The sequence below is a fragment of the Alexandromys fortis genome, unplaced genomic scaffold (assembly GCF_014885135.2).
Source record: "Alexandromys fortis isolate MF-2015 unplaced genomic scaffold, M_Fortis_MF-2015_v1.1 scaffold_96, whole genome shotgun sequence".
NCBI classification, from domain to species: Eukaryota; Metazoa; Chordata; class Mammalia; order Rodentia; family Cricetidae; genus Alexandromys; species Alexandromys fortis.
Window position 1 is genome coordinate 4,760,523 of NW_026068053.1, and position 27,728 is coordinate 4,788,250.

General features: G+C 39.4%; 1 protein-coding gene across 1 annotated transcript in view; it reads left to right on the plus strand.

The window, feature by feature from the left end:
* Window positions 1-27,728, plus strand: part of Phlpp1 (PH domain and leucine rich repeat protein phosphatase 1) — a 226,459-nt gene that overhangs the window by 113,658 nt on the left and 85,073 nt on the right. Inside the window, exon 4 of the mRNA XM_050119746.1 lies at window positions 25,591-25,757. Coding sequence (XP_049975703.1) covers window positions 25,591-25,757 — 167 coding nt within the window. The remainder of the gene's footprint in view (window positions 1-25,590; window positions 25,758-27,728) is intronic.

Below are 27,728 nucleotides of genomic sequence, written 5' to 3' on the forward strand. Positions count from 1 at the left end.
ATCCAAATCAGCTGTTCCCTCTTCCATAGTAATGAATTTCTCCTTAATATCAGTCTGTACCTTTTTTAAATTTTCCTCAGTTGATCGAGTCATGTTAAACAAAGATCTGTTCTCCTCCTGGAGAACTTCAAACTGATTCTTGAGAAGATTGTTGTCATTCTCAATTGTTTTTAAGCGTGCAACCTCTGCTCGTAAAGACTTTATCATATTTCTATTATCAAACCATATAGTGCCAAGGAAAACTACGAATCCCAGAAAGATCCATAGAGGTGGGGTGATAGACACCTCTTGTAAAATCTCCCACATGGTACAATTAAAAAAAACTGTTAAATTCTTGAATGGTAACGTGTTCAGACATTTTATTTATAAAAGAATTTTTTTTTTTTTTTTACCTGCAACGACTGGTTCCTGCCGGTGGTAGTCTCTGTGGTTTTGGAGCCTGTCTTGGAACTAGCTCTTGTAGACCAGGTTGGCTTCGAACTCTCAGAGATCAGCCTGTCTCTGCCTCCCGAGTGCTGGGATTAAAGGCGTATGCCACCACCGCCTGGCCGGTCTTGAACTCACAGAGATCCGCCTGCCTCTCTGGCGGACACTGGGGCCCGAGTCACGAACTAAAAAAAAAAAACTGCACCCGGGAGCGTGCTGTCTTAGATAGCGGGCTAAGCACTTGAGTCGGGGGCAAAATAGCCCGACGTTGGACGCCAAAATGTAACGGCGTAAACGAATGCAGATAGATTGTAAAAATATATATAGCTTTAATGGAGAAATAGACTTACAGAACCACCGTTCTCGCGGAGACCAGGAAAGCAGAAGCAGAAGCAGTGTCTGGGAGCACGCTCGCCAAATTTATAGGCTAATATTAGCCCGAGGAAAACATGCCCCCTAAGGGGCGGGACTTATCCCTACAGATAATGAGCATTTACAATTTTTGTATGGGGGATAAAGAGATGGTTCAGTAGCTGGTTAAGAGTACTTGCTGACCTTTCTTAGGACGTGGGTTCAATTCTCATCCCAGACATGACAGCTAACAATCACCTGTAACTCCAGTTCTAGGAGATTTTCCACCCTCTTCTGGCCTTTGAGGGCAGTGCATGAATGCTCGTGATGTATAGGCATACATGCACGCAAAACACCCATAACCATTTTTTAAAAAAATAAGTAAAAATTTTTTTTGCTTTATTTTTGTTTCGATAGCCCGACCAAAGTTTCCCCTCTGTCCTCCTGCCTCTACCTCCATCATTTCCACGCCTCTTCCACTGTTTTCCTTAAGAAAAGGTTGTATTGCCCATGGATATCAGCCAGCCATAGTATATTAATTTGCAGTAGACTAGGCACCTCCTCACCTATTGAGGCTGGACAAGTCAACACAGCAGGAGGAAAGGGTCCCAAAAACAGACAACAGAGTCAGAGACAGCCCCTGCTCCCACTGTTAGGAGTCCCACAAGAAGACCAAGTTACACATTTGTAACACATATGCAGAGGGCCTAGGTCAGTCTTTTCAGGCTCCCTGGTTGTTGGTTAAATCTGTGAGTCCCTATGAGCCCCGATTAGTTGATTCTTTGAGTTTTCTTGTAGTGTCCTCTGGTTTCTACAATCTTTCCTTCTTCCACTTGTGTGGGATTCCCCAAGTTCCCCCTAATGTTTGACTGTGGGTCTCTGCATCTATGTCCATCAGTTTCTGGGTGAAGCCTCCGTTGGGCTAGGCACCAATCTATGAGTTATAGTATTACTAATGATTATATATATTCTAAATATACTTATTATATAATATGCTAATATAGTATATTCCTAATGATTATTTCATTTGGAATAATTTCATTGACTTTTTATTTCTTGCGATTTGTGTTTGGCAAGTTGTGTTCTATCCTAAGTCTCTGGGCTATCCTGTCTCTGGGTGTGGTCCTGTCATGGTTTAGGCCTCTTGATGGAGGAAGGACATTGGTTAATTATAATAAAGAAACTGCCTTGGCCCATTTTATTGGTTAGAACATAGGTGGGTGGAGTAAACAGAAGAGAATGCTGGGAGAAAGAAGCTGAGTCAGAGAGTCGCCATGGTTCTCCCACTGCAGACAGACGCAGGTTAAGATCCTCCCTGGTAAGCCACCTCGTGGGCTACACAGAATATTAGAAATGGGTTAGAACAATATGTAAGAGCTATCCAATAAGAGGCTACATATAACAGGCGAATCAGTGTTTAAAAAAATACAGTTTCCGTGTAATTATTTCGGGGCATAACCTAGCCATGCGGGCGGCCGGGTGCCGGGGACGCAGCCCTGCCGCTCCTAATTCAATAGCCTCTCAAGTATGGTATGGGCCAGTCAATGATTGGTCACTCCCACAATTTCTGTGCCACCTTTACCCCAGCACATCTTGTAGCCAGTACATATAATAGGTCGAAAGTTTTGTGGCTGGATTCGTGTTCCAATCTTTCCACTAGAAGTCTTGCCTGGTTATAGGAATTGGCTGGTTACAGGCTCTGGTCCCCCATTGCTAGGAGTCTTAGCTAGGGTCACCCTCATAGATGGCTGGGAGTTTCAATTGCATTAGGTTTCTAGCTTGTCCCAGAGATGCCCCCAGATTCTAGTTCTCTCCCAGTACTGTCTCCTTCAATCCTTCCCTGCCTGGTCTCATCCCTATCTGGGACCTGCCCCAGCTCCCAATGGTAATATCTATTCTATTTCTCCTTCACAATGAGGTTCATGGATCTCTCCTTGAGCCCACCTTGTTACTTAGCTTCTCTGGGTTTGTGGAATGTTTGCTTTATGGATAATATTCACTTGTAAGAGAGTACATACCATGTTTGTCTTTTTGGGACTTGGTTGCCTCACTTGGGATAATTTTTTCCCATTCCATCCATTTACCAGCAAATTTCATGAAGTCATTATTTTTAACCATTTAGTATTTATTGTGTAAATGTACAACATTTTCTTTATCCATTCTTCAATTGAGGGACATATAGGTTGTTTCTGTGTTCTTCCTGTTATGAATAAAGCTGCCATGAACATAATTGAGCAGGCGTCCTTGTGGTATGATTTAGCATCCTATGGATATATGACCAAGAGTAGTATAGCTGTATATGTATGTATAGTTGTATCTTGAGATAGATCAGTTCCCAATTTTCTGAGAAAGCACAATGATTTCCAAAGTGGCTGTACAAGTTTGCAGTTTCACCAGCAATAGAGGAGTGTACTCGGCTTTCTTTGGACTGCTAGCTCCCAAATAATGACACAGAGACTTCTTATTTTGAAAGCTTGGTCTTAGCTTAGACTTGTTCCCAACTAACTCCTAAAACTTAAATTAATCTGCGTTTTTCCATGTGGCTTGTTACCTCTGCTTAGTACCATGCTTACCACCTCCTCTCGTCTGACTGGTGATCCCTGCTTTTCTGATTCCTTCCCTGAGTTCCTGTCTTTGCCTATCTTCTTCTGCCTTCCTAACAGCCATTCAGCTTTTATTAAACCAATCAGATGGTCCCTTGGCAAAGACACATCTTCATAGTGAACAAAACAAGTATCTTACAACAGAGGAATGTTCTCTTTGTTCTGCTTCCTTTCCAAAATGAGCTATCACTTGTGTTTTTGATCTTAGCCATTCTAACAGGTATAAAATGGAATCTTGATTTGCATTTCCATGAAGGGTTAGGATAGTAAACATTTTTAAAGTGATTTCAGGCATTTGTGATGAGAATTTTCTCTTTAGACCTGTACCCATTTTTAAATTGGATTATTTGGGCTTTTTGGTGTTTAGTTTCTTGAAATCTTTATATATTTTAGATACCAGCCCTTTGTCAGATGTGGTATTGCTGAAGACTTTTTTCCATTCTGTAGGCTTCTTTTTTCCACTAAAAATAATAAGTAAAATTTTTTATTTATAAGATATTAATAAACCTTTAATTCACTCAGTAGACTGGAATTTCTATTTTAATGTTATAGATAAATTACATGATGTTGAGAATATTTTAGTGACTCACCTAGGATAGGATAAATATGAAACCACAGAGCATGCTAGAAAGCTTCCAAGTTTCCCTCTTTTGATTATATTTTTCCTATAAACCATCTAACTCTATGTTTTCTCCCATTTTCTTTTATTATGAGTTATTGAGTAATTTCATTCTTTTTATCTTACTGTGGCCATTTTATTTCCCCCTGCTGTGGGACAATGGGTTTTATCCTGTCACTTGTATGCTGATTGACAGTAGTAGGCAGGAAGTAAAGGCGGGGTGACCAGGCAGGAAATAGAAGCAGGGCAACGAGAACAGGAGAATTCTGGGAAGAGGAAAGGGTCAGTTTGCAGTTGTAATCCAGACATAGAGGAAGCAAGATGAGAATGCCTTGCTGATGAAAGTCACGTGTCTAGAACAGACAAGAATTATGGGCTAATGAAGGATGTAAAAGGTAAGAAGAAACCTGAGCTAATAGGCTAACCAGTTTATAATTAATGTAGACCTCTGTGTGTTTCTTTGGGACTGAATGGCTGTGGGTCCGAGCAGGACAGAATCCTCAGTCAACATTGCCCTATTCCCTTGTGTGTTATGTGTGTATTTTGGCCTTGAAATTCTGTACCTGTGCATTAAACTAGAATAACAATTTAAATAAGTAAATACTCATTTTTTCAGATACTTTTTTGACTAGGCATTTTTGTATTTTACTGTGAAGTAATGGACTAGGTTGCTGCACTAAGTGCTTTGGTTTTGGGTGTGTGATGGTCTCTGGGGTGCAGGAACATCACCACAGAATTCACTTTCATGCTTTTAAATTATCCAATTTGTTACACAAGTTCAGTATGATTCATCCTTCTGCATGATGGAGCTATTTGTCAAGCAAGTGAGTACGAGGGTAATTGTAGTAGTAACAGTTTATGGGAAGTTAGGGTAACATTTCTGAGGCTTTGCATGGGACTCCCTCATTTGGGTGACTGCCAAGTTGCTGTTTTCTACTAAGGGCTAGCTCTTAGGCTCTGTAGTTTCCCTCCCTTCTAGAAAGCTTTGACAGGTTTTGGTTGAAGGTATTTAGAAGGTTCAGAAGAGCCTACGGCAAATGTAGGTTCTCAATGCACAGAGCAGCACTCTGCAGCTGGTAGTGGGAAAGATAACAGTTCCCCTTCAGCCTCACATGTTGAGTAATTGTGATATAAACAGAGAGACGTACATTTATCTAGTTGTTTTAAAATTCATCTTGTGTTTGCAGCCATTAGGTGACAAGTATTAAGTAATATGCTTTTGTATTTAAGTAATTTTGAATATGTATTCACAATTAAGTGACACTGTGCTTGCTTTCCAGACAGTAAATCAGTTGTTGATGCCCTCCTTTATTCAGAATAAAATGGCAGCAGTCTGTCAGAGTGAAGTAATTTCTTCTATATTGAGATAACGGTCTTATACATAGCCTTTTCTTTAATTGCTGTGGCATGATTTTATGTTTATAGGAATATTGTAAAGAATACAGTTTCCATATGCCCCTTGTTCTGTTTCCTGTGCATGTAGTCATGGTGCATTTGTTCGAATGAGGAGACAACCTTGTTATGAGCATATCATTATGTACCATCCACAAGACTGTATATGTTCTGTAGTTGCTTTTCTGTTCTCTTTTTAATCCAAGGTACCACAGTTCATTTGGGCATTATACTCTCTTGTCTCCTCTGCTCCATGGCAAGTTTTTTCAGTCTATTTTCCATGAGTGACAGATTTCAGGAGTATGATTGAGTTGTAGAGTATCTTATTGCAAATATTTTTGATCTTACAGGCCAATTTTAGAGTAATGCATATTCTACCAGATGTGAACTACTTACATTAAAAACAATTGAGATACAAATTCTTAAACAGTGACAAGGGTATAGACAAGAGCATACGTAAACTGCCAAGTAAACCACAGCAGATTATTTTGATTGAAACAGTCATAACAGAAATATCAATTGTCCTCTATATTGAACACTATACAGTTTGTAAGTTACAGTTCTAATTCCGTCAAGCGTTTAGTCAGTACCTTCTATTGGTCAGATCTGTGATTTATGCACTGAGATTATAACAAAGAAAAGTTCAATTTCTATCAGCTGGCAGGATTTATTCTAAAAGTAAATGGACAAGAAAGGAGTGAATGAGGCTAGAGAGATGGCTCTGTGGTTAAATGCACTGTTGAAATTAGGAGCGGCGGGGGTGCGTCCCCGGCACCCGGCCGCCCACATGGCTAGCTTATTCCCGAAATAATTACACGGAAACTGTATTCTTTCAAACACTGCCTGGCCCGGCTAGTTCCAGTTTCTTATTGGTTAGCTCTTACATATTGTTCTAACCCATTTCTAATATTCTGTGTAGCCCACGAGCTGGCTTACCAGGGAGGATCTTAACCTGCGTCTGTCTGGAGCGGGAGAATCATGGCGACTCCCTGACTCAGCTTCTTTCTCCCAGCATCCTGTTCTGCTTTCTCCGCCTACCTAAGGGTTGGCCTATCAAATGGGCCTAGCCAGTTTCTTTATTAGTAAGAAATCACTCCCACATCAATGCACCACTGGGTTTGATGCACTACACCCACATGGCAGCTCACAACTCACTGTAACTCTCCACAGTTTTGATACCCACCTCAGGCCTCCTTGGGTACCAGCCAAGCACATAAGATACATATATACATGCAGGCAAAAACTCCTATACACACAAAATGTAAAATATATAAAATTAACTAAATTTGAAAATATGTAAAAGAAAATTGAAGTTCTCATAATGTGTTATACAAGGTGTTAGGACAGAATGTTGGAAAGAAAGGATATTTCAGTGAAACATCAAAGAAGAAGAGTGTGATGGGTTGAAGATTCGATAGGACAAGCTTTCCAGGTAGAGAGTAAAGATAGGTGAATACCCTAAGCCTACAAAATCGGAGTCATAAGGAAGGAAGGGAAGTCACATTAGGCAGAGGTCTTGTGCTATAGTTGGATGCTGAGTTTCAAGTGTGTTTCTCATATTGTGACAACATTCCAGAGCATTCCTCTGTAAAGTTACATGTATGATAGAGAACTGGGCAAGACAAGAGTAACTGGTTAATCTAGCGGAGGTGAGATTGGCAGTTGTAGTAGACTGGGGAAAGACACTTCGGGTGTGTTTTGGAGGTTGACAGGGTTACCGATAAGTTATGTAGAAGATGTGAGGATAAGGATAAAAGTGACGAATGGTTTTTAGGGCTGGCAATGTAGCTCAGTGGCTGAACTTGTGCAGGCCCTGTGTTTAATCTCTAGCAACACACACGTGTGTACACACACACACACACACACACACACACACACACACCCTCTAGATCTTTACTTTGAATTGTGAGAGATTAAAGCCTTAGTTGGTTACCATACTAATAGTGGAACACTAATTGTATTCCACACACAATGGTTTGAATCTTCAAAGAGCTTCAATTACAGGAGTAGACAGAGAAGCAAAGCACAAGAGGTAGGTTGGGCTTGTGACTATCAGTGTTAGCTTGGTTAGTCTTTCCCAGTTGTGTTTGGCTAATGTGTTTTCTCTGTTGTCTAGTGCTGTAGTCATGAACAGACTCAGACATCAGACTTCTTCAGTGAGAGGCAATGGGAGGGTGGGAGGTGGGGGAGGGCTTACAACATGAGCCAGAACATGGTGGCAGCTGGGTAAGAAGGTGCTTCTGAGAGTCTTCCTTTGCATTGATTATGACTGCACTGTCAGTGTTTGGTACCTGAAGCTGTAGCTCACATTTTTTCTAGCTCTGGGGAGGCTGAGGCAGGAGGATCATGATTTCAAGTTTAGTCTGGGCTACATTGTTAGAAGCCAGCCCAAGTGACATGAGACCTTGTAGCCAAAAATCCAAGAGTGTATTTAAAATATATGTGCTGAAATGGGATATCACTGTGTGTAACAGAAGTGTGCCATGTGCATACTATGCAGCACTGTTGACATTTGTATCTCCAAAATGTGTGTTCCCAGGAGGGAGGAAGGACTTCGGTTGTGTTAGCTGAAACTATAACATTTCTGTTCCTTTGCGTGTTGTGTAGAGCGATATGTAGTGGAGGTTAGTATCTGAATAAGGTAATCATTATTAGTCTACTACTTCCTTGCTGTATGGTTCTACCTGAGATTTTAAATATTAAGCTTTTTATCTAATAAATGGAATAATGTATCTCTTATGGATTATGTGGGATGAATGTGAGTTACACTGGCATAGTAAGTATATATATGTCTGTAGATATGGGTGACTAAACAAATGTTCATTTTATGTATGTCATTTCTGCCATCATCAAATGATCAGGCAGTCAGTTAAAGATTTGTTTGTGTATATTATTTCCAGCAAATAAGGGAACCTAGGATTTGTTGTCCAAGTGAGATATATTTTTATGCTCTCAATCATAGGAACTGTTTTAGGAAAGTGAGAAGACGGAGGTCTGGGAATGGTTTAGTGCAAACATTGGGAACTCTGTCTTACCTTTCTACAGTCTTAAACACGAGACATCTTAAGAAATTCTTAGGCCGGAAAATAGGATGCAGATAAGCTGTAGGAACCTGGCCTGTATATTCTAGGTCCAAGGCTCTTTAGCAGTGCAAATACTTCATTCCATAATCTTTTTTTTTTGAAATATAGTAATGATAAAAAATCATGATATGAGCTATTGCAGAAGAAATGAGTGAAGAAACTCCTCATTTGGGTAGAAGTTCTATATAATGGGGCTCTGGCCTCTCCTGTTTAAACTACTGGGTTGGAAATGATGACATAATTCTCTCTTTCAAATGTCAGGAGAAGCAGGCTGTGGCTTCACACGAGGTGGAGTGGATATGGTCTCTACTCTTCATTTTGAATGCATCTACATTCCTTACATGTAGTATTAGAAAGCTAAACAGTTTTTATTCATACTTAAAGTCACTATGGAAACCACTTCTTTTCCTTTTCTTTATATTGAAAATCATAGGATTCATTTTGAAAAGGATTTATAAGAAAAAGCAACACAAAGAAAAATCTAAAGTTCAGATTTTAATGCTCTTTTTTCTTTTATCCTAGTTATAATGAAAAGACACAAATAGCAAAATTCCAATGATTTTTAAATCAGTATTAAGTAGATAAGTAATTTTAAAAGGAAGTTCTTCATTTTTAGTATATGTGTTTGGATTTTAGCTTGAAGGAAAAATGTTTTTTGTTTTCAGTTGGTTTTTGTTTTGGGTGTGTGTTGGTGAAGAATCCTTTGGGACGATTACAATATTGGTTTTGAAGTCATCTCTAAAATATGAATGTGCAGCATACTTTAAAAATTCAGTAAACAAACTGTTGTATGCAGTGTAAAGGGGAGAGGTTATTTATTCAGCATCCATACACATGTGTAGCATGTTCTTACTATGGTGGGGGACAGCCTGCTTTCAGATGTCCACATTGGTAGCCCCATTTTTAGAGCATGCTTTCTTTAAACATACTGGTTGATCCCATGACGTCTTCAAGGCTAGTCCTTCATGTGCATCTGTAGCCTGAATGGTATGTTAATCTGCAGTTTCATACTCTAAGTCTGTTTCAGGTTAAAAGTGGATTTGGGTCACTGGTTTAGCATTGTATATGTGTTTTAACTTTTTGTTTGTTTCTTGAGGTGTGTGTGTGGGGGAGGGGGGTCTCACTGTGTAGCCTAGGCTGACCTGGTACCTGCTATGTACTTACAAGCTAGTCTTTAAATTGTGGCAGTTTGCTTGCCTCTGCCTTAAAAAGCTGGAATGGCAGACACGAGCCATACCAGGTGTTGTTTTGTTGTTTTGTTTTTTTTTAAACTTTAATTACATAAATGTCATATTTTGAAGTAGAGATAATATTTTCAACATGAACATATCTGTAATCCACTTGCCACAACTAACAATTCATGGCCACACACACTGTTCATAGTGTGTACCTGCATATCTCCATATCTGCATACAGTATAGGGCTCTGTGTGTGTGTGTACAACTCTGTACAGTAAGAAATATCTTGTAAATACAGCTAGAAAGCCACTCTTTCCCTGATGTTTAGCAAACATTTCAGATAATGATTATTTTTTTCTAAATTCTTAAAAATATTTATCTATGAGTATGAATGCTTTGCACCATCCAAATACTTGGTCATGCCTATGGAATCCCAAAGAGGGCATTTGGGTGGATCTGGGAACTGAACCCTGGTCCTCTATAAGAACAACAAGTGTTCTTAACTGCTGAGTCATCATCTCTCCAGCCCTGTTTCAGATCATTGTGACTGCTGTCACAAATAGGATTCAAAGATTAGCGAAGCAAATGTTTTTGAGTATTGATTAGCTAAAGGAAGCTGGAAATGATTTACCACTTGTCATAGCTTCTACTGACTTTGAACAACAAAATGGCTTAATTGAAAGCTTTGAAACATTTTGGGTTCCCCACCCCCACCCTTGTTTTTAGAATATTTGCACATGTATAGGGAGCTGTCCTCAAGGAAGAGACCCTAAGTTTAACTTTGAAATTAGTTTGTTTTATATACCATATTTCCAGAGAATAAAGGTGATTTGGTACAGTATAGTTGACGCCTCTTTATTTTGACTGCTGCCTGTCACAGGAGGTCCTGCAGGATACTTTCTACTTGTCTTTCAAAATTTTTGGAACCACTCAGATTTTAGAATTTCAGACTGAGAATGTGTAACCTATACTGTTTCTAATAATAGCCACTATGGGGAATAATAGTTCTCTGTGGGGAAAGGAAATGATAGGTCATGGTCTCCTTGGTGGACCTCAGTAACATCAAGCTAGCCTGGTTTAATTACCAGCCCAGGTTTACATCAGGGCCACTTAGCTTGTCTGTGTGTCTGTCTGTGCTCATGTAACCAGTGTACTGGCAGTTGCAGGCAGATTGTGCACGTCACTGCTATTACTGCACCTGCTGTGTAACTCTCCGTAGAACCATAGTATTTTAAATCTCGGGTACTGGTTTGAAAGGGAAATGATTATGGAAGGACAGGGCAGATTTCATGCTGAATTCAAGATTCTGTGAAATGATGACTAAGTGATACCCTTTAAATAAAAATGAGCTGTATGGTGACCCACAATGAACTTTCAGTGCCACGTGCTTAAAAGTGTTCTGAGGCCCAGATTTAACTCAAAGAATACTTAATTGACCAGTTGAGTCAAACCATTGGTATGTAATAGGACTGAGATGGATTCTTGTCAGTGGTAGTGCAAGGGACATTTTAGTGAGACTTAGTCATCTTTAATGCATACTTAATACAGTCTAAAGAGTATTCTGCTTTCAACCTGACTTGTCCTTGGTGCTTTAGGGACCATCTTCAGTTTGTTATACTGGATCTCTAGCACTAAGTGAGAAGCCTTCTTAGAATCATTCTAATTTTCTGGAAACTTTTATTCACTCTTAACATGCATTCTTTAAATAATGAAGAGTCAGCCCCCCCCCCCCCCATTGTCAGCCACACTCGGAGAGTCTGGTTTGCTCACATGCTCGTTCAGTCCCAGTCCAGCTGGCCTTGGTGAGCTCCCATTAGATCAGTCACACCGTCTCAGTGGGTGGATGCACCTCTTGCCGTCCTGACTTCCTTGCTCATCTTCTCCCTCCTTCTGCTCTTCACCTGGACCTTGGGAGCTCAGTCCAGTGTGGGTCTCTGTCTATATCTCCATCCATCACCAGATGAAGGTTCTATGGTGATATTCAAGATATTCATCAGTGTGGCTATGGGACAAGGCCAGTTCAGGCACCCTCTCCTCTGCTGCCCAGGACCTAGCTGGGGACATCCCCTTGGACACCTGGGAATACCTCTAAAGCCAAGTCTCTTGCCAACCCTAAAATGGCTTTCTTAATTAAGATATCTTCTTCCCTGCTTCCATATCCACCCTTCTTCCATCTCAACCATCCCATTCCTTCAAGCTCTCCCCATCCTCCCCTTCTCCCTTATCTTTCCCAACCCCCCACCCCCGTGCTCCCAACTTTGGCTCAGCGATCTTGTCTACTTCCAATTTCCAGGATGTTTTTCTTTGGGTTCACCTTCTTATTTAGCGTCTCTAGGATCATGAACTATAGGCTCAATGTCCTTTGTTTATGGCTAGAATCCACTAATGAGTGAGTACATACTGTATTCATCTTTTTGCATCTGGATTATATCACTCAGTAAAGTGTTTTCTATGTCCATCTATTTGCATGCAAAATTCAAGATTTCATTGTTTTTTACAGCTGAGTAGAACTCTAAAGTGTATATGTGCCACACCTTTTTTATCCATTCTTCCATTGAGGGGCACCTAGGTTGTTTCCAGGTTCCGGCTATTACAAATAGTGCTGCTATGAACATAGTTGAACAAATGCTTTTGTCATATGACAGGGCATCTCTTGGGTATATTCCCAAGAGTGGAATTGCTGGATCCTGAGGTAGGTTGACTCCTAGTTTCCTGAGAAACTGCCACACTGATTTCCAAAGTGGTTGCACAAGTTTGCATTCCTACCATCAATGGATGAGTGTTCCCCTTACTCCACAACCTCTCCAACATAGGTTATCATTGATGTTTTTGATATTAGCCATTCTGACTGGTGTAAGATGGTATCTCAAAGTTGTTTTGATGTGCATTTCCCTGATTGCTAAGAAAGTTGAGCATGACCTTAAGTGTCTTTTGGCCATTTGAACTTCTTCTGTTGAGAATTCTCTGTTCAGTTCAGTACCCCATTTTTTTAATTGGGTTATTCAGAATTTTAATGTCTAGTTTGTTGAGTTCTTTATATATTTTGGAGATCAGGTCTTTGTCTGATGCGGGGTTTGTGAAGATCTTCTCCCATTTTGATAATGGCACTGGGTTTTGATTCTACTGCATGTACTGGCTTTTTGGGAGCCTAGTCTGTTTGGATGCACACCTTCCTAGACCTGGATGGAGTGGGAAGGGCCTTGGACTTCCCACAGGGCAGGGAACCTTGACTTCTCTTAGGACTAGAGAGGGAGGGGGAGGGGGAGGGGAGGGAAATGGGAGGAGAGGAGGAGGTGGAAATTTTTAGTAAATAAAAAAAAAGAGTTTTGACTCTCTCTTCCTGAAAAAAAAGTCTATCCATCTGAAATATATCTAGAAAACCTAATTAACATGAATAAAGATGACTCTCTATTAAAAATAAATAAAAATAAATAATGAAGAGTCTTTTGACTAAGGGCAGTCCACAAGTTTGTAGAATCACAAGTGGAGCTAAAGGTTTGCTAACATACATATCTGCTTATCTTAAAAGAAAATTTTGTATCAATTCTGTAGTGATAATTGATAAACAGGAAAATTGGATGCGAGATATGAGGCATAGGAAGATTAATAAGGGCAGGAGCACGGCTGCCTTTGTTATGTTTCTATCTCTGCATTAAAATACTATGAACAAGGCAATTTATAGAAGCAAGCATTTAATCTAACTTATGGTTTCATAGGCTTAGAGACCATGATGGTGGAGCAAAGGGACAGCTGATAATTCACATTTTGATTGCCACTCATGAGGCAGAGAGAGATACAATCTGGGAATAGTGTGAATTTTTTGAAACTTTAAACCCAGTCACCAGGGACACACCTCTTCCAACAAAGCTGTACCTCCTAATCCTTCCTAAACATTTTCACCCACTAGGGCCACTATTCCTGTTCAAACCATCACATTCCACTCCCTGACCTTCACTGACTTGTAATCATATCCTAATGCAAAATGCATTTGATCCAATACAATTTAAAAAGTCCAAAGTCTTTTTTGAGAACAAAGGCTTTTATATGTAACCCCTTGTAAAATCAAACAAAAATGAAAATTACATACTTCCAACAGATAATGGCACAAAATAAAACGCCATCCCAAAAGCAAGGAAAAGAAGCACAACAAAGCAATGCTATACCAAAGCAAAATCGAAACCTATCAGGACAAATTCCAAATCCCGTAACTCCATGTCTGATATCAAAGGGCTTTGATGCCTCCACCCTTTCAGCTTTGTGACCACAACACACTTTCTCTCTTGGAATGGTTCCACTCCTTGTGTGCAGCTCTCTTTGGCAGATTTCCCACAACACTGGCATCTCTAACATCTTGGGGTCTTAGGGTCTCTAACACATTCCAGACTTCACTTTCATAACTTCATGCAATGGCTTCTCATGGAACACACCTGGCCTCAGGGGCCCTTGTTGCTTGTTTTTACTCTTTTAATTTTTTGCTATTTGGTGGGCCCACCACCAGCTCCCAAATAAATCACACATGGAGACTTAATTCTTACTTATAAATGTGTGACCTTAGCTTGGCTTGTTTTTAGCCAGCTTTCTTAAATTATCCCATCTACCCTCTGCTTCTGGGCTTTTCCCTTTTCTTACTTCTGTGAGTCTTAATTTCACTCTTATTCCGTGGCTGACTGGGTTGCTTGCTGGCTGGGTGACTGGCCCTTGACAGCCTCCTTTCCTTTTCTTGTTTCTTCTCTCTTTCCAGATTTCTCTTATTTATCCTTTGTGCTTGCTATTGGCCATTCAGTTTTTTTTTTTTTTTTTTAGACTATCAGGTATTTTAGACAGGCAAAGAATAGCATCTCCACAGAGTCAAACAAATGCAACACAAACAAAAGCAACAGATCTTTACATAGTTAAACAAATGATCCATAGCATAAACAAGTAACACACCTTGAAATAATATTCTACATTTCCCCCTTTTTGTCTAAATAAAAATAAAAGGTTTTTTAACATTGTAAAATTACACAAACAAAAACAGACAAGTAAGAATTTATAATATTCAGTCCATTTGCATTTAGCAAATTCAGAGAAAATATTACATTACTTTATCTTACCTAACTCAATTTCTTTCATAATTAACGAAAATTGTAGTTGTAACTATCTAGTCTTCAACTCTATCCAAGACCCTAGAAGGCATTAATGCTACCTAAGTAAACAGGAAGTGCATTTTCAGCAACTTCCAAGACGCTATAAATGACAGAGACGTCTACCTGGACCCAAAGTTTCTCTGCAATGTTGGAGAAATTCATCTTCAGCCTTCAGGCCTAGAGTATCTAGCAGATTTTTCAGTGAAGCAGGAAATTTGAAGGACTGTTCTGCCTTGTTTTTGGCAAATTTTGTCAGTCTGGCAGACTATCTGGTAGACTCTTCTGTGAAGCAGGAATTTTGAAAGACTATGCTACCTTATTTTGGCAAAGTTCAACAGTCTTTTTCCTGTGTGTCCTGCATGTCCAGTCTACACATTGTAAGCAGTCAAAGGTAAGAGCAATTTCTTTGCCCACTGGCCAACATTGCCACGTGAAAGCAAACTCCATAAGAGTTTATTCAATACCCATTATCTCTGAAATAAATTGGTACTGCCAGGAGCAGATAAGTCTCGTTGTTATGAAAAGCCCTGTTAAGAAAAGTTTTTAAACATTATATTCTGTAGGTCTATGAATTGTTTGAAAACCATTTATTTATCTAAAATATGAAAACACACCTAACATACCTACAAATTTGGTTGTTACAGATGACTGACTACTGACCTGTGTTTCTTGATTATCCTAAATAGTTAATAATAATAGCTTTCAAAATCTAGAAGTTTACCTTACATTTTTAAATGAACTGCATAAGTACAATATCTTAAACAAGAGTAGAAATGTATATACAATATGTTGTTACAAAAATAACCTTAAATTGGTATGCAAAAATAGTTTAAACAGGGCTGGAGAGATGACTCAGCGGTTAAGAGCATTGCTTGCTCTTCCAAAGGTCCTGAGTTCAATTCCCAGCAACCACATGATGGCTCACAATCTGTAATGAGGTCTGGAGCCCTCTTCTGGCCTAGGGGCAGAAGTATGTATACATACATACATACATACATACATACATACATATATATTTAAAAAATAGTTTAAACAAGAGTAGAAACATGTATACAGTGTGTTGTAACAAGTATGACTTTAAATTTCTATCAATGTACAAAAGTCCATAACAATACAAAATGTTTTAGACTGTTTTTACTTTAAAATAGATTCAGTGATCTATCCTTTTGTCTTATCATTCCTATATCCCTGTAAATATAACAAATATCCATGATCCACCAATTAACCAAAGACCACCCACAATCCCAACTCTTGGGAATGTGGGCATCCTTTTCTCTACACTGCTTCTAGCTGAATGTAGATGAAGCATCTTTAGGGTACATGAGAAAAAAACTGAGATAATAGCCCAATCCTGGGAAGACCAGCTAAAACCTTTATTGATAGATAACACCTATCACATTTCAGGAGGTCTCTCTTGATCAGATTAGATCCATATCAACTTGGAACAAATCCATGATCTCTTGTTTCTGTAGAAACAAAAGCAAAACTTCTTCTCTAAAACAATGCATTTTTAAAGTTTTTATTTTACAAATATATTTTTTACTTCCATTTTGAAGTTAAGGCATTCTTAAAATATCTAGGTTGATTTATTTCAGCTGTCCCTCTTTCAATCCCCATATCTCTCAGCAGCTATATTTTGCTCATCGGCATTCAAAAAATTCAAAATCAATAGGGCAACATACAGAACCCAGCCTCCCTGTATATTTCCCATATTATGTGGCTTTCTATTTTCTATTTTTCTTTTTTTTTAACTCTTTAAAAACTTTATTTTTATACTTTCCATACTCTTTTTCTTACTTTCTTAAACCTACACACATTTTAAATCACACTGGAACCTGTTTACGGCTTTTTTTCAGTCTGGACCTCTTTGACTGCACTCTTAGTATTTTTTGACTGCACAAGCCGTATACTTATTATATTTTTAGCTCTCTCAGGCCCTACATGGAAATATGGGCACACGTTGGAATGCTAAAATGTTGTTGGATTTTTTTTTTAACTTTAACTCTGCGTTAACATCAAAATGTAGTTGTTAGTTTTTACTCTTTGCTCTTTGACTCTTTGCAAACTATACATTTTTTTCTTTCTACCTCATTTGGTCATTTTTATTATTGAGCCTCATGAAAGTGATTACAAATAACCATGTGACAGAGACAATATTAGACTGCCTTAGAATTGCCCTCAAGGAAATTAATTCATTACTTTTCAATTTAACTTCTAGCAGATTTTCTGGACAAGGACATTCTTTGCCTAAACATTACAAGAATTGTCTCTAGCCAAGTTGCTCATTATTCCCCACTGAAACCTCTTGAACTGGGCCTCCCAGTACTGCTGCCTTCCAAACACCTATTAGGATGGCCATTAATCACTGCTTACAGCATCCAACTAATTTTCTAGTCTACAGTCCTAAAGTTTTTTCACATTTCTTGAAAACCACCAACAAAACCAACATAGTCAAGCCTGTCACAATAATAGTTCACTCCCTGGCACCCCAACTTTTGTCTTATTTTCTTTTCTATCTCTGTGATGAAACACTATGAACAAGCTAGCTTATAAAATACCGTGTTTAATCCGACTTACAGTTCAGGGGTTTCGGGTTCATCATGATGGAGCAAACGGACAATAGCTGAGAGTTCACATCTTGATCGCCACTCATGAGGCAGAGAGAGGGAGACACAAACTGGGAACTGTGTGAATCACTTGAAACCACAAAGCCCACCTCTAATGACATACTGACAAGGACACACCTCCTAATCCTTCTTAAATAGTTCCACCCACTGGAGTACAAGTATCCAATATATGAGCTTGTGGAGGCATTTTCATTCATATTACTATACCATAGAAACAAGAAGAAAATTTATTTTTGTAAAGGTTAATTGTGTAGAACGCTGAACCCATGTAAAATATAGAGATTGTCATGCCACCATCTAAGCACTGTGGAATAGACATGTTGAAGCTTATACACAAGAGTACAGCTTGACCCCTGTTGGCTATGCAGTCTGAGAAGAGTTAATGCATTTTTTTTTTGCTACTTCCATTGTACTCTCGTGGAATCTTAACTATGATTTGCCGAATACTATATGTAGGTTTGCATCATGGGCTTTGCTATAGAAAAAAAAAGCCATATTATAATTTTCCTTAATGATGTGGGAGGGTCTTCTGTTTTGAGTTGATTTCATTGGTTAATAAAGAAACTGCCTTGGCCCTTGATAGGACAGAAAATTAGGTAGGCAGAGTATACAGAACAGAATGCTGGGAGGAAGTGAGGCAATCGCCATTCCTCTCCTCTCTGAGCCAGATGCAATGAAGCTCCAGCCCAAGATGGATTTAGGTCAGACATGCTGAATCTTTCCTGGTAAGCCACCACTTTGTGGTGCTACACAGATTATTAGAAATGGGTTAAGCAAGATGTGAGAATTAGTCAAGAAGAGGCTAGATATACTGGGCCAGGCAGTGTTTAAAAGAATACAATTTGTGTGTTGTTATTTTGGGTAAAGCTATCCAGTGGCTGGGAGCTGGGTGGTGGGAAGCGGCCACAGCTCCTTCTACACCTTAATTACCAATAAGATCTAGGAATTTAGACTCTTAGAAATTCTACTCTGAATTCAGCAGAAAAATGAAGTATTTTGGATTGCATAAATTTTTTTGTCATAAGCAAAGCTGTTAACACTGCCAGGCAGTAGACTAATCCATTTATAGTTACACTGTGCTCTAGGCACTCTTATTTTCACAGTAATGATGGGACCTTGGCTTTCCTGTGGTGACTGTCTTCACTGTGAAATATTTCAGTTTAAATTACTTAATTTTATTTTCTCTAACATTTTAGAATCCAGTTTTATAGAGAGAGCACAGTATCTCATTGGTTGCTATCTCATAGCGATAGCATTTGATACAGTACCTGTTTGTATGCTCAAGTTATTACAATTTCAAATACCCCTCTACCTCCACCGTCCTTCTCCCTGTATTCTCCACTCATCCTGTGTTCTGCCTTCAGCAGGTTGGAATTAGTCCTCTTGCTACCCCTGCCTAAAAGAAAAGTGGGGAAGCTGGAGGGAAAAAAAAGAAAGCCTATCTCTCTCTGTGCTAGGTCCTGTTCTTCCAGCTTCCAGTGATTGCTTGCTCCTCTGTGACTAAAAATCTTGTTTCCTCTAGATTTATTAAAGGTAGTGTATAATTAATACTTCAAAATCATGTGGATTCTGTCTATATAGTATTATGCTTAATAAAAATACATTCTAAGTTTCAAGGAGACAATTTAATGTCATAGTGTTATTTTAGTATTGGTAAAGTCCCCTGTAAGGTAGTTGACAAGATGGTGATATTAATTGCAATTCTTCAAAGTAATTGTTCTCATATTTGAGAATTTCTTTGCAAGTATTCTTTTACTTTGAACATTAGCCATATTAAATAGTGCTAAATTCACGGGCATAGACTATATGATTTAAAAGAGATCTTATAGATTGTAGATTTATTGATTCACACCTCTCCCTCTGCCCCTGATTGTCCATTGTCTACAGCAGTGGTTCTCATCCTGAGGGTCTTGACCCCTGAGGGTCTTGACTCTTTCACAGGGTTGCATATCAGATGTATCCTGCATATCAGATATGTATATTACCATTCATAACAGTAGCAAAATTGCAACAATGTAGCAACAAAAATAATGTTATGGTGGGGGTTGACCACATCATGAGGAGCTGCATTAAAGGCGAGAACCCCTGATCTGTAGCATTTCATATGCTTTTAGGGTCTAATGTGGCAGTGGTTTCCTTATAAGTGAACTGAGATCTTGATTCCTATGGTACATATTCCTGTTTTGCTCTCTGGTGCAACAAGATAATTCTATATCCTCCCCTGATTGCTAACCTCTAAGTATTGTAGAATTGCTGTGGTCTTTGTGTCCTTGTGCTGACTTACCCTTTCGTTAGCAGCATGTTGTCAGGAGAAGCGTCCCTGGCAATTAATTCCACCTGCTTTCTCTGTCTCTTGTTTCTCAGATCCCCATTTAGCAGCTTCCCTTCTGGTGTCCTCTGGTGTGTTGACAGATGCATTGACATGACACTCTGTGAGCCTCATGGTCTGTCACTGTTGTTTTCCCAGCTTTGGACATTAGGTACCAAGTAAATCACTTGCTCATTAGTGTTATGAGGCTAATGCAACATTAAAGTTCTGGCTTTGTGCTTATTTTCCTTAGTTACTAATAGATTTATTTGGTTCATTACAAACTACAATTAGTTGAATTCATGATATAGTTACAATAATGTGCATAGTGCATTGTAAAGATGAACACTTTGCTTTTCGTGTGGCAAACATTCTACCTGCTTTCTAGCAGCCTTGGGAGGTGCTGCTGCAAAGTGAGAGTTACTGGGTGGATCTCACACCAGCCCTGTGAGGTCACCCCCACTCCATAGAGAAAGGAATCGAAGTACAAAGTACTTGCAGTGCTGTATGTAATTCATTCTGCTGCATTGCTCTTTATTTGTAATTCCATTATTTTACAAGCGTGGCCTGAAGGGACTATAACTAAGATTCCCCGACAGAATCACACTACATCACAGATACAGTTGTCAGCAGAATCCACTTCACTCACTAATACGCTAAAAGGAGATTTCTAAGCAGCATGTGTTGCCGGAGAACATGTAAGATCACCCCTTCCTCATCTTAATGCTGAATAGCACACACAGAACATGAGATGTCCTCGAGTTCTCTGGTGCAGGTTAAATTGATATCAGTGTTTCTTGGTTTGATTCTTTGAAAATTGGTGGAGTATTGTTGTATAAGAAATATAGCATATTTAACCCCACTTTGCCATCTAGATATATTAGTAAGCAAGTGTACATGTGCCTGTGTGTGTACATGTATATGTGTGCACATGTGTGTTTGTTTTGATGGTGGGCTTTTTTTCTTGTTTGTTTTTGGATAGGATCCATCACGTAGTCAAGGCTATCCTCAAACTCATAGAAGTTCACTTATTTCTGCCTTCTAAGTGTTGAAATTAAAGGCCTATAGCTCCAGGTCTAGCCTTAGTCACATTAGTTCTTGAAGTTGAATCATTTTAATTTGTGAGTTTAGGCCAACTTAATATATATTTATTCTTAAAAAATTATCTCTTACTTTTTGCTTGTTTATCTTGAGGAGTCCCATTGTTTTTATCCTAAAGCATTGCATTCCAATTATTATGAAGGGGTAGATTCTCTTCATTGGTCTAATTAATAATTTTAGGAAATAAATAATGAAATGATTAGAAAAGAATCTGTGAACTTAAATCTTTTCATTTATGATTTTAGGTTTTCTAATTACAAAACAGGTAGTTTATTTGCAATAGCTGAACTGTTTGAGAAAGTTAGAGCCGGGGGTGGTGGCTCACGCCTTTTAACCTCAGCACTCCTCTGGGAGGCAGAGGCAGACAGATCTCCCTATGTCTGTGGCCAGCCTGGTCTGCAGAGTGCAGAGTCCAGTACTGTTACACAGAGAAACCCTGTCTCAAAAAAACAAACAAACAAACAAGTTAGTATATGAGGTTTGTCTGTTTTAGTGGTTTGTTCCCTCTTGTCTAGAAGGTGCTGTCTTTGGGGGAATATAGCTGTACCTTTTAGAATGTACTCAAGTAGTAACATTTTCACAACATTGTTTGCTTGTATTTTGCCAATAAGAAGGCTCAGATTTGGTCCGAGGGTCTGCCTTTTATTGCTCTTGAGAGCACATTGAGGTTTATGTGCAGGGACTAGGGGAGGGGAATAACTATGTGCTTGACCCTATTCAGAAGCTTCTGACTCATGAAGTGTGAGGCAGACGTTCACATGGTCAAGTTAGGCTGCACAGTGAGCTCCCTGGACAAGATGCAGCAGCATTGCTGCTCACTGCATAGCCATTTTGTCCTGGAGGGAAGCCCTGTCAGTAGCTGATCTTGGTGGCATGGCATTCTCAGGTCTTTGCTGTGCGTGTGCTCTCACTGTGTCCTCACAAGGCTAAATACTACCGAGTACCAAGTAGTTCAGTGCTGGGTTTACAAAGGGCAGATGTTGTAACTGCACATGGAATAGCTCTCTCAGGCTAGCCCCTTCATCATCCATATGCACTTGCTTTCTATTGCAGACGGCTAGGAATGCCTGGCAGGAGCTTTCCAGCTGTGTCTCTTTTCCTAGCTTGCTATAACTTGGTGCTTGAACAGTATAATTTGTTTCTTCTCCAGAATGTAGACCCCTCCTCCTAAAGTCATGGTGCCTCCACTCTTTCTGTGTTCTTGCTCTAATAGGTCCTTTATAATTTTTGTCTGTGTCTCTGTTTTTTCTATTGCCTTTGTTAATTTTACAGTTGATTGCTTCTAATAATTTATAATGGAGGGTAAATTTACATGCTTTACTTGTCATATATGATCCCAATTTAACCTTTTAAAGAAAAGCCATATTAAAGTATTAAAATTCTAGGTATAATTTGCTACTTCCAAAATTTATAGCTTGACATACTCTTATGAGGACACAGTGAAACTGTCTCAAAACAAACAGACAAAAACACCAGAACATGCACACAAAAGACCTGTAACTAATTTTATAGGTTTTTAGTATCTACTGTTAACCAAAATTTATAAGATGATAATTAGCATCAAAAATTTATAGTCACCGTGAAAAGGTCTGGGGTCAATACATTCTGTACAATTTGAGGAAAGAAATGATTACATGTCGTGAAGTAGTGGGAATTTGCAGAAACCGTGCTATTGAGAATGAGGTAGACGCATGTAAAGGTGTTAGAGTGCCTGATAAAGATTAATAAATTATATTCTGCTTATACCTCCCAAAGCCTTGGTGGGTGGGGCTAGAGCAGTTGAAGTTCAGAATCATTACCAAAATCTAGTGCACTCCCCACAGACTGCCCTTTTAGTCAGGGACATTTCTTCCTGAACCACTAGAGTTAGGCCAGAGCTGGTAATGACTCAGCCACTTCACAGCAGTCTTTTGTCTAGATGCAGAATTCTTTGTGCTGTTTCTGCTGCTTTGGCCAAGCCTTTCAGTCGGTTTACTTAAATTTGAGCATACTGTGCACATAAAAACACTAGCTGTGACTTCCCCTAAAGTACAGAGGGTAGGTATCAAATGTCACATGCATGTTACTGTGAACTTTCCTTGGCTGGGGAAGAGGATTATCCACTGAGCAGCCCTCAGCATGATGGGAGTTAACAGTCCTGTCACTGGAAGGTGATGATGGTTGGAAAGCATAGCAGATGCAGGTTAAGGCTAGGACAGATACTCTGGTTCAGAAATTCAACTCAGCTAGGCTCAGCAGAAAGATTTCCTGCTCAGAGTCCTAGGGTAGAGAAAGAAAAGACACAATATAAGAGTGTGTCAAGCGGAGTAACGTGTTAGAGAATATATAAATGTCTATTAAATAAAGTAAAATTTTTATTAGTCTTATTTTTTCGGCTCCATAATGGTTAGGAGGAAATATCTTGAGGACTGAATATGCTTTTCTCATCATATACAAGACATTTGAAAAAGACGACAATCCAAATAAGTGGCTAAAATTCATATTTCTATTAATATATGTTGTAGGGTTTGCTCCGTCTGAACCTAATCAGCCTTTATTTATTTATTTAATTTATATATTTATTTGTTGTATGTGTTTATGCCTGTGTCTGTGTTAATGCAGATGCCAGACACAAAGGATTCTCTGGAGCTAGAGTTATAGGTAGCTGTGAGTTGCCTATATGGGTACAGGATCTGAACTTGGGTCCTCTGAAAGAACAGTAAAGGCTATTAACCACTGAACCATCTCTCCATTCCTGGTGTTTTGTTTGGTTGTGTTTTATTTTGTCAATATAGATCTGAAATGATCTCCTAAACCATAGTTTTCTTGAATTGAAATACACTTTGAATCTGTTCACATACAGAATTTTCCAAGTCACATTATTTATGTAGCTACCGGAAGTGATTGGGCTGTGGACTAGGGAGAGTCGTTGGTCCTACTGAGTCTCTCTGGAGTTTTAAAGATGAGAAGGGTGCTATTGATGTTGATCAGGTATGTGTTAGGTGATTGGCGTTATCCGTGAGGAAACCGATGGACAGATAGCTGATGTGACTGTGTAAAGCCACGGAACTAGAGAACAGTTAGGGCGTCTTGCACACATTGGTCTTGAGCCCTAGTTTTGTGACTCGTATTTTGCTGGTGTAATAGAAGTACTGTGGCTCCTGTCAGCGGACGTGTCACATTTCACATTCCCTCCACAATTAGGGTTTTAAGCATTTTCCACCTCCGTTTTCCAGATTTTTATAACTTCTTTGTACTTTTTCTACAGACTTTTTCAGCTTTGATTCGCTGTTGCTTGGCTATGCACTGGGGAATCACTATTGCTTAGTGAACAAGTGTTTGGTGTTGGGGTGGGCAGAACTGTGATGTTAAGGAATGAAATGATGGTCCTGATGGGCTTCTCCCCTCCTGTAGGTCTGTTTTTTCCACAGATGGTCTCTTCTGCTTCTCTGGAGGAGCATGCATGGCCTGTCACTGCTTCTTTTTCACAGCCAAGCTGAAGTTCTTTCTAGGGATGGCTTTCCAGTGTTCTAGTCTCTGGTTTCCGGGGGATTTCTGAACAGTGGTCCTTGCCCTGCCATGATGGATGAGGTTAATAGTGCATGCTCTAGTTCACACGCTGGGCCAGTATAACTATGCCCTGGAGCTCCATTTGACCCAGCTAAACCTTGAGTCTTCTTTTTATTTTGTTGAAGAATGAACTCAATATTGTGTCTTCAGCTCTCAGAGGAATCACTGTCATAAGGGCAGCACTTCTTTTTATAACAGTAAGTTACAACTCCCGGGAAAGGATGCTGGATAGCAGAGGCTGCTTGCTCTGAGGTGTACCCAGGTGGCTTCCTTATTAATAATTTCTGCGTCTGTAGATTTGGGGAAGGATCTGAGTTTAGTAGCACAGCTTCTTTGGATGTCCAGTTTTTCTTGTTTGGGTATCAGGCAGGCCTTCTAGTAAGAACACTTTTCTCTTTTGTACCTTGGTTGGTCTGAGCTGATGTACTGACTTCGTTTGTTTTGGTTCTAGGATGTGGATCTGGTCAAAGAAGCAGCTTGTGGTCGCCTTTGTGGTCTCCTTGGTTGCTCAATGCCCTATGGCTGTTATCCATTGGATTCATGTTCTTACTATAGATGTTTCCACTGTGGTTCCCATGAGACCATGCTGTCTGATTTTTATCCTGTTAATGTGCCTGCTTCCTCCTGATTCCAGCAGGAACAGCTTATAGTCCAGAATGAGGAATGGAGCAAGAACAACTTGATGTTTAATGATCTTCTCTCAGTCCAAAGGGAGTAGTGTCTCTTCTGTCTCTTTCTGAACTCCAAGGGAATAGTAGCCAGAGCAAACTAGTGAAGGTAAAGGTGGTAGAGGGAAGGAGTTGTGAGGATGCACAGCATCCTGAGGGTCATAGAGAATGCTCAGTGTGGTTTCTTCAGTAAACAACATAAAGCAGTCCTTGCCTTTACAGGCATATAGCCTAGAGACATAGGACCCCAGGAAGGTATGTAAGTATGTTGGTGAGCATGTCACACTTTTCAAAACAGTTTCAGGTATTCTATTTTGGTCATATTAAAAGCCAGAGTTCCTACAGTGGTCTAAAATACTCCATAACATCTGAACTCAGTCATTGCTTCCCTGTGTTAGCATGTGCTGAGAAACACTCCGCTTTTGGCTGCTTTCTCTGACTGTGAACAAGAAATGCTACTTTCATGAGATTCCTGGGTTCCGTAAAGGGTACATCATAATTCTATCTATAGACAGTAGTCACAGGAAAAATTAATTAAATTTATTATTTTTTTCTCTAGGTTGCATCCCAACGCATAAGCTCAGTAGACCTCTCGTGTTGTAGCCTTGAACATCTGCCTGCCAACCTCTTCTACAGCCAAGACCTTACTCATCTCAATTTAAAACAAAACTTCCTGCGGCAAAGCCCCACTCTCCCAGCTGCCAGAGGACTTGGTGAACTGCAAAGGTGAGCCTGTTGAAGTGCTGCAGTCCTTCAGAAGAGCCTCGCTGGGAGTTTGCTCTTGACTATTCTTACAAGTCTATTTTCCCCTCAGAAGGCAAGATAAAATGACTTTCTTATACAGTGAGGACAATATTGATCATCACTCTGAAATTTTCCCTAAGGTTTCCTGCCTTTAAAATTTTTAATTGTAGTTATTCATTGGGTAGATTTACAAAAGAGCAGTGCTTTTTAAACAGACTCCATTCTCTAGACTATCTGCAAATAGGTTGTGAAAAATTAATAGTCCTTAGTGTGCTTCTTCTAACTTCAAGAGTCTGTTAAGAATACATTTTTTTTTTTTTGTTTTGAAATTTTTGGATCAGTTTTTTTTTTTTCAAAGAAAATACTTATCTTAGAAATATAAGAACCAAGGTTTAAATCCAAAACACGGTGGCATCTGGAGGTTGGGTTGAGTCATGTGTGAAGGCAGGGTATTCTGCCCCATTACTACTAGAAGCATCTCTAAAGCAGGTCTGAGAGTTTGCCATATTCTTTGCTGTTCCCTTCTGGAGTAATAACCAACCTTGATTCTGTGGGAATGAACCACCTCATTAGTGCATGCAGAGACTGTACTGGAAAAGGATGTAGCTATGCTCAAGGAACAGTTGGGTTCATATCTTCTTAAGTGGCTGATGTGGTTAGAGAAAAAGCCACGCTAACCAGTCATTTTGATTATATATTTATGGTTTTTAACACCCAGAAAGAAAAATCAAACCAATTTTATTGTAAAATCTGTATATTTAATTGCAAAATAAGATAGTATTCTTTAAAAATTAACATTTTAAAGTTAGTGCACAAATAGACTTCATTGCACCATTTCTGCGGACCTTTGCGTCTTCATAGTTTGTTCTAATTTTTCTCCTCTCTGCCTCATCATACCCTAGGCACAATCCCTAAGAGAGTGCTTTAGTTGTTCTTTCAACTGTTGTGAATATTCTTTGATACCGTACTTAAGTTTGACAACTGGTATCTTAGAATAGAAAGGGGCACTGGATTCATTTTTAACTAAGCCCATTTGAGGGGTGAGGACTATGGGATATCCAGGCAAATTCCAGTTAGTAATGATCCGAGGAGGAAATTAGATTCTGGGACTAGAGAATGACTCAAGAGGTTTTCAGCCAATATGTGATGTTTTCTTCTTTAAGGAAATATGGCAAAAATGTTAGCATTTAACAAATGCAATTGTAAATACCTGGATGACATTATATTTTCTCCATTCTACTTAAATGTTCCGTAGTAATCCAAAATTAAAGCGTACATAAGATGAGTTTCTTGTCACTTCCAGAACATTCACAAAACAGTCAGCATCTGTGAAATGATCGCATGTCCAGATGGCCCTCAGTTAAGTGGGATCTGGGCCCTGCCTTGACTGTTGTTTCAGAGGCACCTGGTACCACCCCTTCCTTCATTTCCCTCTCCAGCTTTCCTGAGTACCTGCCCTGTCAGCTCCTGGGCATTGGAATTCTGTGCAGAATTCCACTACAGTTAGCTGTTTCTTGTATAAAACAAAATGAAATGTATAAAAACTTTTTTGTGCTTTAAAAAAGTGAATACTTATTCCTTATTAAAATAATGCTGTATATAGAATTTAAAAATTCTGCTAAAAGTTTATAACAAATAGTTCTCTAAATTTCCAGTACACTGCTCCACCTCTGTTTTACTTTTGTGCCATTTGGATCTATTGTTTTCTCTAATCTCCCTGACTATTATGCACATACTGCCATGCTGGACATTCGGTCCTGGTTTGCTACCCAAGAAGGTGAGGCCTTGGTTCTTCTGTTGTCTCACACCCCTCCTGCCTCATGCTGCATGCACAGCTCTTTCCCCATTTTCCTGAATGATCCAGTTGGTTTCACTGTTACCGTGTTAACATGGAACTGTTGCTTCCACCTAAGGAACTTAAGTTCTGTGGTAACATTTCTGATGCTGGCTTTA